Source organism: Pristis pectinata, chromosome 6 (genome assembly GCF_009764475.1).
Source record: "Pristis pectinata isolate sPriPec2 chromosome 6, sPriPec2.1.pri, whole genome shotgun sequence".
Classification (NCBI taxonomy): Eukaryota; Metazoa; Chordata; class Chondrichthyes; order Rhinopristiformes; family Pristidae; genus Pristis; species Pristis pectinata.
In genome coordinates, this window is record NC_067410.1 from 61,847,309 (window position 1) to 61,864,901 (window position 17,593).

General features: G+C 41.6%; 1 protein-coding gene across 1 annotated transcript in view; it reads left to right on the forward strand.

Moving 5' to 3' along the window:
• Positions 1-5,096: 5,096 nt before the first annotated feature.
• LOC127571147 (alpha-1,4-N-acetylglucosaminyltransferase-like) overlaps positions 5,097-17,593 on the forward strand; it is a 42,489-nt gene continuing 29,992 nt past the window's right edge. Inside the window, exons 1-4 of the mRNA XM_052017235.1 lie at positions 5,097-5,175; positions 6,947-7,416; positions 10,714-10,766; positions 14,429-14,602. Of these exons, the coding sequence (XP_051873195.1) occupies positions 6,979-7,416; positions 10,714-10,766; positions 14,429-14,450 (513 nt within the window). The 5' untranslated portion in view covers positions 5,097-5,175; positions 6,947-6,978 and the 3' untranslated portion in view covers positions 14,451-14,602. The remainder of the gene's footprint in view (positions 5,176-6,946; positions 7,417-10,713; positions 10,767-14,428; positions 14,603-17,593) is intronic.

Genomic DNA, 17,593 nt, shown 5'->3' on the forward strand with positions numbered 1-17,593 from the left:
TCTCTCAAACTATATCATGTTTAAACTTGGAAAAAATTAGGAGTGGCACTGTTGATCCTTTGCTTAAATTTGAAGATATTTGGAGTCCATTTATCCAATATTTTCACATGATATAGATCCCCTTTCAATAATTTTCTAATTTAGAGGACCGGAGTTGACGACATAATATTGCTCTGTTTTGACTAAGAAATTTCAGTCCAGTCTTTTTTTAGTTCTGTTTTGAAATTTTTTTGTTTAGTTTGGTTTGATATATTTTTTATAATTTTTCTTATTGATTTGGGGATTTTATTTTTTCTTTCTTTTATATATATAATAAATCTTTTTCTTTCTTTTATATTATATTCATTTACTAAGAGATCGTGATTTCTGCAGTTTTTAAAAATATTTTATTGTTCTTTATGATTATCTATGCGATGATTGTTCTCCTGATCTCTTTGTATTACATGTACAAACATTGATGTTATATGTTAATCTGTATTAATTTGAAAACTAATAAAAAGATTGAAAAAGAAAGAAAGAAATGTCTCAGATCGTTCTGATTGTTACTCTACATCAAAAAACATGGTGAAAATAGGTTGAAGAAACAAGACAGAGGCTTTCAAGCTACATCCATTTTGTATTTTCCTAGATATCACTCTCTGGTTAATGGTATCCAAAGAAATGGGGAACATGACAAATAAAACACATTTTCCCAAAATGACAAGAATACCACAACATGGGATAGATGTAGAAAGTCATTGTCACCCACCTGTTTAAAGCTGGCTGTGGGTCCAAGAGACAGTTCTGTGTGTTTAAATGGATGTTTCAGTGATCATTCAGTTTTACATTATGAGCTTTGACTGCATTTGCATAGCACTCCTGGACATAACAATACAAGCCATACCACATAAAAATGTTTTGGTGTTATTCACGGTAAAAGTAAACTGTTGTGTAAAAGCAAAGAAATTGGAAGCAACAATGAACACAAATAGGGTTAATATTTCCGGTCAATAACATTTCATGAGATTGTACCTGTTGCTGTCTAAGGGCCTGATGAACACTACATTAAAGACATTTGAAGATGCAATTTATAGTAGAAGTAGGCCACTCAGCCCTGTGACTGATCTAATTATAACCTCAACTCCACATCTACAGCTCTCCAGAGCAAACTTTCATCCCTCGTCAACTATCTTCTCACACCAGACTTCAAAATATTCAAACATTCTGCTTCCACAGCACATTAAAATGACCCCAGGAAAAAAAAGCCACATTATCTCAGTGTCAAGTGGGTGATGACTTAGTTTTAAGCAATCATCAGATACTGTTGCAAGAGGAACAACAAACAATCTGCTGGAGGATCTCAGCAGCTCAAGCAGCATCTGTGTGGGGGAAAGGAATTGTTGACGTTTCCGTTCAAAACCTGCATCAGGACAGGATCCACTCTCTCTGCTCCCCCTCTGTAGTTTCTACTGCTCTCCAACTCCTTAACCAGTCCTGGTGCAGTGGTTTGACCTGAAGCATCGACAGTTCCTTTCCCCCACGAATGATGCTCAATCTGCTGAGATCCTCCAGCAGATTTTTTTGATCCAGATTCCAGCATCTGCAGTGTTTTATGTCTCCTGTCACAAGCGGAGACGTCTTCTCCACGTCACCTTGCTGAGACTGGACAGGATCTTATATGTTTCAACCAAGTCTCCTCTGACTTTTCTAAACTTCAACAGATATTAGCCGAGCATATTCATACTTTCCTCATATGGCAATTGTCAAGTCCAGGTAAAAGTCTAATAAACCTTCTCTGAACTACTTCCAGTGCAGGAGGAATAAGGAGACTAATACTGTGCACAATACCCCAAATATATTCACACCAATGGCCTACATAACTGAAATATAAGCTCCTACTTTTATAAGATAAGATATTTATTTATTAGCCACGTGTACATCGAAACACACAGTGAAGTGCATTTCTTTGCGTTACTGACAATGTGCTGGGGGCAGCCCACAAGTGTCACCACTCTTCCAGCGCCAACATAGCATGCCCACAACTCCTAACCTGTACGTCTTTTGCAATGTGGGAGGAAACCCACGCAGATACATGGGGAGAACGTGCAAACTCCTTACAGACAGCCCGGGAATTGAACCCGGGTCTCTGGCACTGTAATGGTGTTACGCTAATTGCTACACCACCTTCTTCTAGAAATACTTCTAGCAATAAACAATAATATTTTTAAGCTTTCCTAATGACTAGTTATATCTGCACACTAGCCTGTTGAGAACCACATACTAGGACATCCTGATCCCTTTGCATTACAGATCTGCAAACTCTTCCTGTTTGGCTAATGTTTCTTTATTTTTTCTGTCAAAATTGATAACTTTCCCTTTTCCCGCATTATTCTCAATTTGCCAGATCTTTGCCCACTCATTTAACCTATTTCCCTTTGTGGCCTCCTATTGTCCACTTCACAATCATTGCAGGATGTATAAAAGACTGAGCTCCTGCATCCCAAGTCCCCATAACTATCCAACTGACAGCCACATCCTTTACTACACCAACACCCAGACTCGAAGAGGTATGACTGCTTCTTGATTTAATCTGTCCAGATAGATCTCCATTTCCAGATTGGTCATAATGTCTGCTGCTCAGCCTACAGCTCAAAAACTCTGAGCCAATGTTTCTGTTTGCTCCACCAACTACCGGTGATGCAATTACAACACGAAATCTGCCTTTCCATTCTTATCAAATCTTGATCTGGGTGAATAATTGTTTTAGATTTCACTTACTTCACCTCAAGGTTGTTCTGTAACCAACTTATCTAATAAATGTTGAAAAATAATTACCACTTTTATCTGAGACACAAGAGAGACTGCAGATGCTGGATATTTGGAGCTACACACAAAATGCTGGATGAATTCAGCAAGTCAGGCAGCATCTATGGAGGGAAATGAACAGTTGATGTTTTGGGCTGATGAAGGGTCTCGGCCTGAAATGTTGACTGTTCATTTCCCTCCATAGATGCTGCCTGACCTGCTGAGTCCCTCCAGCATTTTGTGCATGTTACTATTTTTATTTGCCTTTCATTATTTCATAAACTTTAAATACAACATCCTATCTTACTTTGAGCACTGAATAAGGTCTAAGTACTTCCTGAAAATTTAAAAAAGCAAAATAGTTGCTTGAAGCACTTGGCATTCAGGAAGGTGTACTACATAGAGGGACCTGCAGGTGGTGATATTTTCAGTTATTTTTGTGCCTGGGTGTTGCAGGAAAGTATCACACGGACTCGACGGGCAATTGTTTCTGAAATCTTTATTGTAGCATGATATCATCGAAAACTCAGACTGCTAAAAGCGGAGTTCAGCAGCTCTGCCTGACCAAGAGATTACAACCTTTATAATATTATAAGGCGGCACAGTAGCGTAGCGGTTAGCACGACGCTATTACAGCGTCAGCGATCGGGGTTCGATTCCCGTCGCTGTCTGTAAGGAGTTTGTACATTCTCCCGTGTCTGTGTGGGTTTCCTCCAGGTGCTCCGGTTTCCTCCCACATTCCAAAATACATATGGGTAGGTCAATATGGGTTTAAAATGGGCGGCACGGATTCATTGGGCCGGAAGGGCCTGTTACCACGCTGTAAATAAAATTTAAATTTAAAAATTTAGATTACAAGAGTACGCGACTACCAGCATCCAAGCCACAAATAGCAGAAGTGAATAGCAGAAATAAATGGCAGAAGTGAGCAACCATGGCTTCAGCCTTAGCCCAGCACTCTTGAAGAACAAAGTATAATCAGACTGCCACATCCTGCATGGGACGTAACAGACAAGACGCTGAAGTCTGAGATAAAGTTCATCACCTACATCGTCGGTTATCGGCAGAACAGAAGTTAACCCTCCAGCTCCCCTCCTGCAGAAATCCGAGAACATTCTCAATCGTCTTTCACATTTCTCCCACACTAGGCTAATGAAATGTGAACTCCAGGAAGTTCATGGTGGGGAACTTGGAGGTGGTAATGACATTGAATGTGAAAGGAATCTGATGGATGGTCAATCTACATTGTGCAATTATTAATAACATGGTGGTTGTAGGGAAACAGAATAAAGTTCCAGGAACAAACATCACAAGCTGAGAGCACGAAGGACTGAGCTAAGGCTGACATTTGATTCAGCACCAACAACTGACAAAGAATGAGAAATCTGATTTTCTCACTGATTGTTAAGCTATTGCTGTGAAAAAAAATTCTGATTTCACAATGATTTTCCCACCATTGAATTTCAATTAGTTGTTGTGCAATGCCTCAGTTTATTCCATTAACACTTGTTAATATCCATAGCATATCTGAATACAATCTTGGTTCATATTTGTTCATAGAATTACTGTAGAACTAATCCACACACTGACCGCAGCCTAAGAGATAAATTCTCCCCGACCCATCCATCCTTCCCCCCTACCCTCACCGAAACTTAAAACTAACTTGTTTTCTCTTTTCCACTTCTGACAAAGGGTTCTCGACTGGAGAAATTTACTCTGTTTCTCTTCAACAGATGCTGTCTGAACTCTTAGTGTTTCCAGCATTTTCTGTTTTTATTTCAGTTTTCCAGCATCTGCAGTTTTTGATTTTTAATTTTTGTTCCTTCACGTCTGATGACCAATTCCTTCCACACTGATCGCTCTCTTTTAATGTAGAATCACTTCTGTTTCCATGGATCACATTCTTTTGTCTTTTACAGTCCTCAGCCTTTGCTCCCCACCTCTGTAGCCATTTTGAAATTCTTGAAAGCAAAACAAAACTGCAGCTGCCAGAAATTAAATTTAAAACTGAAAATACTGGAAATCCTCAGCAAGTCAGGCAACTTCTGTGGAGAGAGAAACAGAGTTAGTGTTTGAAGTCAATGATCCTTATCAGCATTTTCTCTTTTCACATTACCGATTCTCATGGAATATTATTGACCAGAAATGTTGCTTCCAGACCTGCTGTTTATTTCCAATGATTTTTTGTTATTTTATAAATTTACTATCTTGTGATTGTCACTTTACGTTACTACTCATTTTTATGTTGTGCTTCCTGGTAGTATCACACCCAGGCACTTAGTGAAATATTTCATAGGTCATAAAATTAAGTAACTCCCACCTGGAACATCCAACCAGATTCACAGGACAGACTCACAGAACAGCGCCACAGACTCAGCCACATTACCACAGGTGAGTAGCAATGATTTTTAACATCTTTCCTTTGTAATTATATTGTGATATATTATTTTGGGAAAATGTGTTTTATTTGTCATAACCTTGCTTCCTTTTGATACCTTCGACTGGAGACTGAATACAAAACAGACATAGCTTTAATTTTGTTTCTCCAACCATGTTTATCATAAAAAGTACTAACGAAATCAACATGATCAGTAACACGGAAACAACAATATTACATGTTGAACAACAGTAAATTAAGAAAAAACTCATCTAAATTCATATAGCCGAATGGGTTTGGAACATTGTGAGTCGATTTAAAACTAATGTTGGAGATAGTTTACTCCCACTCGATCAGTTCAGTGAGGCAGATCAGAAGTGGGTGTCACTGGAGCAAACTCACCAGGCAGGAATAAGAAAAAAGTGTCACCTGCTTCTGATGTCCCTCACAAACAGAGTCACCCTCAAAGGCAAGGAGTGAGAAAGGGCAACGGGCTCTCTGAAGTGAAGTCACTGGCGTTTGTCAGGAAAAAGAATAAAGTTCCAGAAACAAACTCTGTCCTTGTAACTCATTAGTTGAGAGCACAAAGGACTGAGCTAAGGCTGACACTTGATTCAGCACCAACAACGGCTAAAGATTCAGAAGTCTGATTAGCTCACTGACGGCAAACTGAATGTGCAACCTTTGCTGAGAAATATTTTCTGTTTTCACTGTTTTGTTGCCCAGACTGATCCAATTATATTCCCTTTGCCGAATTCTGCCTGTCCTCCGTTTCTTGTCTGCCCTCAGTCATAACTGGAACAGAAATGATCACAGCAGAAAGTCACCACACTGAAACCAGTTTTACCACTTCTGTTGCATTGCATCTCAGACAGAGAAACAGAGTTAACGTTTCTGGACTAGGAAATAGTGGAAATCAGATATGTTTGAAATTGCAGTGAAGTAGGAGGGGTGGAAAGAACGAAGGCAGTGTCTGTGTTTGGGTGAAGACAGAGAGACCGAACAACATGCATGGTGCCAGTGGTGAGGGCTTGTTGATTGCAAGGGATCTGTCTGGAGGAGGTGTAAATAGAAGGAAATGTGTGAATGTCGGAATGCCCACCAGATCAGGCAGCACCTGCGGAGAGAGAAAGGATGAACTAATGTTATAGGTTTATCACCATGAGGATTGGCCAGTTCTGAAACAACCATGGAAAGGCTGAGGATCTGAAATGTTTGAGTTTACTGTTGAGTTACAAGGGCTGAAATGTGACACATCAGAAAAGGAGACCATGCATGCTCCAGATGTCTCCCTACTGCAGCATCTTCACCAGCAACAACACAACAGCTGCCCTGTCCCCTGCGTTCCATGTTTCCCTTCTTCCTTCCAATTCAAGTTTATTGTCATGTGCACAAGTACATGTATGCACAGGTGCAATGAAAATTTTATTGCAGCAGCATCACAGACACATAGCATCAGAAACACAGCATTCACAAGAAAAACATAAATTAAACATAAATTATACACAAATTTTACAATGCCCGATGGTAGTTGCGAGAAGATGGCATGGCCCGGATGGTGGGGATCTTTGATGATAGATGTTGCCTTCCTGAGGCTGCACATTGTGTGGATACTTTCGATGGTGGATAGGGGTGTGCCTGTGATGTATTGGGCTGAGTCCACGACTGTGCTGGTAAACACTAATTTGTTGCCCCTATTGATGTGATTATTTTGTACTCCTTTCTATACCAATATTTTAATTAATATGGTCAATGCTGGAAAAAACTTGCATCTTTGTTTCTCAGGAGCATTTCATGAAATATCTCGGCTCCCCACCATGATCTACATGCAGAAGGGATGTCTCCTTGTCTTAATATTCACAGTTGCTGGTGTGGTGTACAGATGCTGGGATTTGGACAGTTATTATTACTTCCAAAGCTACATCTTTGGAATATCCCAGGTGAAAAATGATTCTGGTACAGATGTTTCTGATCCTGCAACACCAGACACCAAAGCCGGTATTATGTTTGTGGAGTCGACTGACAATGTAGAGCCGACGCCGTTGATGGTATGCTCAGTGGAGTCTGCTGCTCGTCTAAACCCAGACAAACCAGTCTACTACTTCATGAAGGGGTTCAGTGGCAACTTGAGTCAGTATCCACAGCCTGAGTACAGAGGCATCCCTTTGCTCTCCTCAATGAAGAATGTTGTCATTCTACCCTTAAATCCCACTGGACTGTTTGAAGACACTCCATTGAAAGGCTGGTATCAAAAGGTAACCAGTAACAAGAAATGATTTCATTTAATAAATTTAGTGTTTGACTCAAATTAACTTTTTATAACTGGCACCATGAATGTCGTGTATCTGTGGAAATGATGGGAAATGGAATATTTTCGACATTACCTGGTCAGAAGTACTGAGTGAAGTGAAAGTCTCAGCCACAAAGACAAATATTGTTCACCATTTTGCTTACTTTTCTTAAACCTGTGTGAAATTTCTGAGGGCAGCTTACTGCAAGCTGAGTATTGGAGGCAGGGCAGACATGCTCATGGACACGAAGGAAGGAAGAGCATTGATTATTGTACTGCACAGAGCAAGGGGACAAAAATTAAAGTGACTCAAACATTAAACTGACTCTGGGTCTCAACTGCAGACTGAGCAGTGATGCTCTGTATGACAATCACCTGACCTGGCTTTGGATTCTGAATGCATTGCACTAAAATTGGCAGAAATACGAGTAATTTGTTGTTTCACCTGAAAGGAGTAATTAGGTACTTGGAGGATAGACAAGGGAGTTCTATAAGCAATGACTTCCCCTCTCGCATGACCAAAGTGCTGCAAGTAAGTTTCTCCTCTATATATAGATGCAAAGGTGCTGTGATAAGGAAAGCCTCACTGGCCCGTAATACCCAGGGTTATCCCTACTCTCTTCCTAGAACAAAGGAACAACATTTGCTACCCTCTAATCATTTGGCACTACTCCTGTGGACAATGAGGATGCAAAGATCATCACCAAGGGTGCAGCAATCCCTTTCCTCGCTTCCCATAAGAAACTTGGATATATCCCATCCAACCCCAGTGACTTATCTATTCTAATGTTTTCCAAAAGTTCCAGCACTGAAGAAATATTTAGCCCTTGTGCTTTTTTCTGTCATCAGAGGTGTGTTGGAACCATCTCATTTGGATAATGGGGCTAAAGTGAAGTGATGATGCTGCTCCTTGTGGATGACAGGTTCATTTTGAGCATCTGTGTCTCTGACCCCATTGGCAGTGGACTGAGTGTGGATGCCGTGGCCATTGTTGTGTCTGTTGGATGCTGAGGGAGGTGGAGGGATGCTGTGGAGTCTCCTGGTCAATCAGAGAAACGTCCCGTCATTTATTTGTTTGGGAGGGGAAGTCATTGCTTATCAGAGCTTTCTGTCTCCTCTTACATTGCATGACCTCATTGCTGACTATGCGCCACATGCTGGGGCTGTGACAGAGATTTTTGCATCTTTGTTAGTCATAGATGAGATGAGTCATGACTGCACGATAACAAGTGTTCCTTTGTTCAAGAAGGGCAGTGAATCTTACATCAGTGGGAGGCCTGCTATTGAAAATGAATTTCAGAGGATCATGATATATCTACACTTGGAGAGATCAGGATTGATTGGGATCGTCAACAATGCTTTGTAGATGGGAAATCCTGTCTCATTAATTTTATAAGCATTTTATTGAAGATAAAAATATTGACAAGGCCATTGCAGTAGATTTTGTCTACATGGACTTTAGTAAGGCATTTGACAAGGTCCTACACAGCAGGCTGATCCAAGAGGTTCAAGCTCATGGGATGCAGGCAAGCTGGCAAAGTGGATTTAAATTTGGCTTTGTAATGGTAGACAGAGGTTGGTGGTGGAAGATTGCTTTTCTGATTGAAAGTCTGTGAGAAGAATCAGTGCTGGGACCTTTGATGTTTGTGACATACATTAATGACTTGGATGTGAATGTCGAAGGTATGATTAATAAGTTTGCAGGTGATATGAAAATGGTATTGTAGATAGTGAGCAGGGTTGTGTAAAGCTACAGCGTGGTATGGATCAGCTAGAAAGTTGGGTGGAGTTATTGCCAATGGAACTTAATCCTGACAAATGTGAGGTGATGCATTTTGGGAGGGCAAACAAGGGTAGGACAAATACAGTTAATGATAGGATGCCAGGGAGTGTTGATGAGCAAAGTGACCTTGGGGTACAAATCCAAAATTCCCAAAAAGTTTACATAATTTGGATATACACACCTGGAGTACTGTGTGCAGTTCTGGTCACCACACTACAGGAAGGATGTGATTGTGCTGGAGAGGGTGCAGAGGAGATTCACCAGGCTGGATTGGAACATTTCAGTTCAAGGAGAGATCGGATAGGCTGTTTGGTCACCCTGAAGTGGAGGATGGGTGACCTGATGGAGTTATACAATATTATCAGGGAGATAGATTGAGGAGATAATAAAAATCTCTTTTGCATGGTGGGGGTCCCTGAGACAGGACGGCACAGGTTCAAGGTTAGAGCATGATTGCAATCCGGAATGAGGAGGTCGTGGAGGCAGGTAATCTCACAATATTTAAATGGCATCTTGACAAGCGCTTGAATTGCCAAGGTTTAGAAGGCGATGGAGCTAATGCAGGTAACATGCATAGGAAAGGTTGAGGGGGATGTGTGCCAAATGCAGGCAAATGGGAATCAGCCAAGTAGGTACCTTGGTTGGCATGGACAACTTGGGCTGAAAGGCCTCTTTCCCTGCTGTATTTTCCTTTGACTCTCAGACTGTCTCCAAATGGGGTTAGTATCGATGAGTGCAGTGAACAGATGGACAAGATGGGCTGCAGGGCTTGTTTCTATCTGTACAGCACTATGACTCTCTATCCAGTGAACAAAGAGGAAGAGAGGTTAGAGTGGCTTATCGACTGAACAATCAGAGACTTTTTCCCAGGGAGACAATGGCTAACATGAGGAGACATAATTTTAAGGTGATTGGAGGAAGGTATAAGGGGATGTCAGGGGTAAGTTTTTTACACAGAGAGTGGTGGGTATGTGGAAGGCACTGCCGGCAGAGGTTGTGGGGGCAAATACATTAGTTACATTTAAGAGACTCTTAGATAGAGAAATGAATGCTGGAGAAATAGGGAACTATGTGGGAGGGAAGGGTTAGGTAGACCTTGGAGCAGGATAAAATGTCCTCACAACATTGTGGGCTGAAGGGCCCGTACTGAGCTGTAGTGTTCTACGTTCTATGTTCCCAAGGAGTGGAGCTGCAAGGACAACATGGATGGAAGGACAAGTGTGATGGTTTATGACATGGTTCTTTGGAAGGAACATTTCCTTTCTGCAGTGTGGGATTGTGTTGAGTGAACATTTCACGTGCTCCCTTAGAGTACTGGTTATAATGTCTTTGTGTGCTGACTGCAGCTACTGCAGGCTGGGCCCACTGGCCAAATGGTCTTTAGTTTTTCGAAGAGACACAAAGACTGGAGAAGAAATGTTTAGAAAGAATAGGAATTAAGATAATGAATTAAACTTTTCTTTGTCCGTTATACCACAGATAAATCCAGAAAAGGAGAGGTATTGGATCCACGTATTTGCCGATGGCTGCAGGTTAGCATTGCTCTGGAGATATGGGGGCATCTACCTGGATACCGACATAATATCATTAAGGTCTATGCCATTTGATAACTTTACATGTCCAGAGAACACAGGAACTGTCAGCAATGGGGCAATGGGTTTTCATCACAAGCACCATCCTTTTTTGTGGAATTGCATGGAAGATTTTGTGGCCCATTACATTGGAGATCTTTGGGGTCAACAAGGTCCTCTACTGATTACCCGTGTGCTGAAGAAATGGTGCAACATTGATAACCCAGGAGCCTTCATTGGCAAGGAATGCAATGGCATCTCTTTATGGATCACAAATCGGTTCTACCCAATCCCATATCCGGCTTGGGAAAGGTATTATGCTCACTGGAGACAGGAAGATATCGAGCGAGCCTTCTCAGCTACATATGGAGCTCATGTCTGGAATTACAAGAATTCTGGCAAGAAAAAAAAAGTTGTTGCTGGAAGTGGATCATTAATTGAATATTTTTTCCAGTTGCATTGTCCAAATAGTTACAAAAATTTAATTCAATCCTAAAATACTACAGCCTGATTTCGGACCTGATAATGTAGAATGAGTGACAAAATTAAATTGACAGATTTTCCAAAATTACAGTTTAAAAATAAATAAAACTCCTTTGAGCACAATTGCAAATCATGATGCATTCACTTTTAGACATAGTTTTCTGACATCTGTTTTTCTAATCTGGATACACTCCAATTCACTTGTGTAATTTCAACTGGAATCAAACACCATTTTCTGCCCTCAGGTTTGTGTGATGTATCTTGGTAGTGAGGGCAGTTGGCAGTGAACATGCAGCTGTTGTTCCACAGTCATCTTATTGTAGAACAGGAAAGCACCATGCCTTTCAGTTGAAAATATCTTGACAAAGGGAACCTTTGAGATAATCAGGGATCCTGTTTTGCTACATTTAGATTTGTCAAAATGTTAATTGTTGTTGTATTTGGAAGCATGATCATTGTGCACTTGTGCTGACACAGTAAAGGACGGCCAATCACATAGGAAGATTCCCATGACCAATATGACATAATTCAAGACAGAACACGTGCAAAAAAGAGATTACATGACAGATGAAATTGTTTGTAGTCAAAGAAATATATCGATGCTGAGGAACAGGCTGATAGAAGAAAGATGACCTTTAACTTTGGGATGTGGGGAAATGATTGAAAAGGATGAGGAGCACAGAGTCAGAGAACTCACTGGCTTACAGCTCACTCCAAACTATTGCCAAGCTTGAGATATGATTGTCCATCAGTCGCTGTCACACAGAAGCTCTTGAGATCTTCATTGGACAATAAAAGAACAAAGTGTCCCTGATTTCCTGTCCCTGCTTAGTTTACGTGTGATAATTAAAAGTGAGAGGAAGATTGACAATCAGCTTCAGTCAGGCATCTCTTACAGGAAGAGTAACAGTTCGTTAAATTGCTACAAATCTGAAACTTTTGAACGTTACTATAAATTTAAAAGAAGTAACATGGCATCTGGAAGCTTGTAATGGAAAATAGTGAAACTAAAATCAACTAGTGAATGGACATTATTTTGAAGACTTTCCAGTTTTAGACTCCCCAACCGTGGTGAAAAGACTTTGACTATTCATCTTATCTATGCCCCTGATGATTTGATAAACCTCTTTAAAATCGCCCCTCAAACTTCTAAGCTCCAGCAAAAAATGTCCCAGCCTATCCAGCCTCTCCTTATAACCCAAGCCTTCCTGTCACAGTAACGTCCTTGTAATGACCTTTCCTACAGCAGGGGAACCAGAACTACAGGCAATGCTCCAAATGTGTCCTTATGTATGTCTTGTACAGCTGTAAAATAACATCCCAACTCCTGCAGTCAGTACACTGACTGATTAAGGCAAGTGTGACAAACACTTTCTTCATCACACTCTCTGCTTGCATCACCACTTTCAATTAACTGTATATCTGCACGCCGAGGTCTCTCCGTTCTACAACACTCTCCAGGACATTACCATTTACTGTACAAGTCTTGCCCTGGTTTGTCCTACCAAAATGCAACACCACTCATTGACCTGACACATCACTCACCCATTCAAGTCAAACCCTTTGTAATCTAGTGCATTTCTTTTTGAACTTTGCAGTAATGACAAATAAGAGTCTTTATTGATACTCTGGTCAGTTGTCGTCATTCATGGATATATCTCATTGGCCATGTGTTGAAACAAACATTCGCACATGAAGAATGGAGACTAAGATGATGTCAGCTGCACGGGTTCATACTGGACAAGTTGTAATTATTGGATTGGAGTACAAAAGTAAGGAGGTCTGGCTGAGGTTCTCCAGGGGCTGGCGTATTTCATCAGGTCTCTTTGTGAGGCAGGCAGAAGGGGAAAGAAGTCCTGTTAGTAGGAATCAATGAAGGGCCTTAACGTATTTCTCTCTTCACAGATGCATTCTGACCAGTTAGGTGTTGCAAGTATTTTCTGGGTTTATTCTTGAAGGATGATGTGAATAATTGATGATGTGTACCTTACCAGTGAAGCTGTCTTTTTGCCCTTGGATCTCATGATGCTGTGAACATCCCTTTGCTTCTTGTGCTTAGGTCTAGCAGAGTTAAGTGTCCCCACATATTCATGTGTTTCAACATTTTCCATCCTTGGTCTAACTAATGTTGCATATTGTTTGGATGCAGGATCCTGAAGGCCAAAATATGGAATATTTCCAGAATGCTTCTCAGGATTGCCACTGGCACTCCTGTTCTTTTTTCATTATTCTCTACCTTTCTTTCTTTCTGTCTTTCTTTCTCCCTTCTACCTGCTGACACACACCACTGCTCATCACCCGCAGGGTGCAGATCAGGTTCACCAGGATGTTTTCTGGATTAGTGAGTATTAGTAACTAGGAGAGGTTGGACAAACTTGGATTGTTTCCTCTGGACACTAAGGGGTGACCTGATAGAAATATATAAAATAACGGGAGGCATAAATAGGGTAGGTCGTCAGAGTCTTTTCCCCAGGTTGGAAACGTCAAATGCGAGCAGGCACAGCTTGAAGGTGAGAGGGGGAAAATATAAAGAAAATTTCCAAGGCAAATTTTTTACACAGAGAGTGGTAGGTACTAGGAATGAGCTGCCAAGTGACATGGTGGAGGCAGATATGATAGCAACATTTAAGAGGCATTTAGACAGGCACATAATCAGGCAGGAAACGGAGGGATATTGACCAGGTGCAGGCAGATGGGAAGAGATTCGATTGGCAACATGGTCGGCACAGATGTGGTGGGCGGAAGGGCCTGCTCCTGTGCTGTACCGTTCTATGTTGCATGCTCTAACCACAGCATTCGACTGCTTGTTTCATTTTCATTAAAATCGCTTGAACCTTAAATGTTTTTTGTTAAATGGTACAAAATGAGCATGATTTTACTGGGCATCAGCCAGAAACGTTTTTCACTGGGAAATAGAGAAAAAACAAGTTTGAGAAAGGGCCCTGAGTAGGGAGAACACAATTCAGCTGTGCTGAACCTTGGGTGTTATTGTTAACCATGTTGTTGCTAATAATGAGCAGTAACAACGACACGTGACATGAATAAATAATTTGACATATGACAGGAAAACCATAGTTGACTTCAAACGAAGGATAGAAAAATCGACTTCGCCAACCTGTTGAAACTTGTCGATGTTCCAGGGAGCCGGTGGTTTGTGCATGAATGGGAGTTGTGGAACAGTTAAGATAAAGCACGGCTGATGCACTGACAAGGAGCAAAGTCCAACATTAGGCGTGAACGCATGAGGAACTCTGAAGGAAATTGAAACACAAGAGAGACCGCAGATGCTGGAATATTGAATTTTCCAATATCAGGTAACACACACTCCCTGTGCTTCTTTCTCTCTCCTTCTGGTTCTCACCCCAACCCTGTCCTCCGCTCCCCCACCCCCCCAACCCCCGTCACAGAGCCCCACTTGGTTCTATCTGCATATCACGCACCCACACACACACCTTCTGTTTCTGCTGACTCCTTCCCCAATGTGCTCCATCTGCCCATCACCCCTCCCTTATCTGGTTCCACGTATCACCTTCCTTACCTGTCAGTTTCCAGCATCTGCAGCCTCTTGTGTTTCCACATCACCTGTCAGACTCTGTCTCCAGCTCCACCCCCCCTTCCCCTTAACTGGCTCCATCTGCCCCTCTTCCTCTCTCCTTATCTGTCTCGACCTATCACCCACCAGGCACTGACTCCCAGCTCCACTCTTCCTCCTCCCCCACTTGGCTCCATCTGCCCATCATCTCCCTCTTCACCTGGTTCCACCAATCGCCTGCCTCAACCTTCCCTCGAAACCCTTTACACCGGTTATCTCCCCCTCAGTCTTGATGCAGGGTCATGACCTGAAATGTCGACTGTCCCTTTGCCTCCTCAGATGCTGTTTAAACCTGTTGAGTTCCTCTCGCAGTTTGTTTTTGCTCTAAATGAAATTGTTGCCTTAACATTACAGGAGGATGGTCAGAGAAACTTGTTTTGTGAAGTGGTTGAATACAGGTACTGAATAGGTTGGGGACACAAGAGAATGCAGATACTGGAACCTGGAGCAAAAAACAATCTGCTGGAAGAACTCAGCAGGCCAGGCAGCATTTTTTAACATGTGGTAATTGTGCATCTGAAACTAAAGATGTTTGCATAACTCAGAACATTTAAAGGAATTATCCAATGCTGTTGTAGAATTCAGTTCCTTATTTCTTCCAATATTAATTCAGATCAATAAACTGATACAACTGGACATGAAAGAAAGGAGGATAAGACAGAGCAGCTGCTGGTGAACAAACACAGCAAATTACTGTGTGTTGCTATTCCTTCAGTTGTTTTTCGGTTTTTTTCAAGCAATAGAAATAAAACTAAATAGAACTGAGGAAATTAATCATCAATCAATCATTTAATTTAAATCGGGTGATGGAACAGCAACTTGCAGCTGTAACATATTTACTTTAAAATCAGACCGTCTAACGTAGAATTCAGGCTTCACAGCATCCAAGGCTTTTAAAAGAAGTGGCTGCAGAGAAAGGAGTTCCAGAAGTGGAGCGGTGGATCGGAAATCTGCAAATGTGACTCCCTTGTTTGAGAGGGGAGGGAGACAAAAGGCAGGAAATTAAGATCTTTATTAGTCACATGTACATCGAAACACACAGGGAAATGCATCTTTTGTGTAGTGTGTTCTGGGGGCAGAAATGCAAGTCTCACCACACTTCAGGCACCAACATAGCATGGCCACAACTTCCTAACCCGTACGTCTTTAGAATGTGGGAGGAAACCGGAGCACCCGGAGGAAACCCATGCAAACACAAGGGGGAATGTACAATCTCCTTACAGATAGCGGCCGGAGTAGCAAAGTGTCTCCCACTGGATCTGGGCAACATCATGGTTTGACTTTTCTTCTTGATTTATATTTCCTCAAGATAATTAAGCTGTTAAATCAAGGCTAGCATAAAGGTCCTACCATGAAGTAGTCTCAACTTGCTGCACAATATTCAGTCTTTCTTAACACATTTAAACATCCTTTTTCAAGGGGTTGGCAAATGCTCCCTATGCATCACTATTTTAATTATTTCAGCCCATCAAAATACCAATCACAAACAGGCACAAACCCATCTCTCCTCGATTGAGCAGTGCAGTTGTCACATGTTCTCATCTCAGGCTTTACACATGGTCATGGTGTTAGGACAACTATTTCCATGATGCCCATGTTAATAACCTCAACTTAATGAAGCCCATGTTAATATCATCAACTTAAGGCAGGAAATTGGAAGCTTAAATTGGGAACAGATGTTCTCAGGGAAAAGTACGGAAGAAATGTGGCAATGTTCAAGGGATATTTTTGGTGGAGTTCTGCATAAGTACGTTCCAATGAGACAGGGAAATTATGATAGGCTACAGGAACCGTGGTGTACAAAGGCTCTAATAAATTTAGTCAAGGAGACGAGAAAAGCTTACAAAAGGTTCAGAGAGCTAGGTAATGTTAGAGACCTGGAAGATTATAAGGCTAACAGGAAGGAGCTTAAGAAGGACATTAGGAGAGCCAGAAGGGGCCATGAGAAGGCCTTGGCGGGCAGGATTAAGGACAACCCCAAGGCATTCTACAAGTATGTGAAGAGCAAGAGGATAAGACGTGAAAGAAAAGGACCTGTCAAGTGTAACAGTGGGAAAGTGTGTATGGATCCGGAGGAAATAACAGAGGTACTTAATGAATACTTTACTTCAGTATTCACTATGGAAAAGGATCTTGGTGATTGTAGTGATGACTTGCAGCAGACTGAAAAGCTTGAGCATGTAGATATTAAGAAGGAGGATGTGCTGGAGCTTTTAGAAAGCATCAAGTTAGATAAGTTGCCGGGACCGAATGAGATGTACCCCAGGCTACTGTGGGAAGTGAGGGAGGAGATTGATGATGATCTTTGCATCATCAATGGGGACGGGAGAGGTTCCAGAGGATTGGAGGGTTGCGGGTGTTCTTCCTTTATTCAAGAAAAGAAGGAGAGATAGCCCAGGAAATTATAGACCAGTGAGTCTTATTTCAGTGGTTGGTAAGTTGATGGAGAAGATCCTGAGAGGCAGGATTTATGAACATTTGGAGAGGTATAACATGATTAGGAATAGTCAGCATGGCTTTGTCAAGGGCAGGTCCTGCCTTATGAGCCTGATTGAATTTTTTGAGTATATGACTAAACACGTTGATGAAGGAAGAGCAGTAGATGTAGCGTATATGGATTTCAGCAAGGCGTATGATAAGGTACCCCATGCAAGGCTTATTGAGAAAATAAGGAGGCATGGGATCCAAGGGGACATTGCTTTGTGGATCCAGA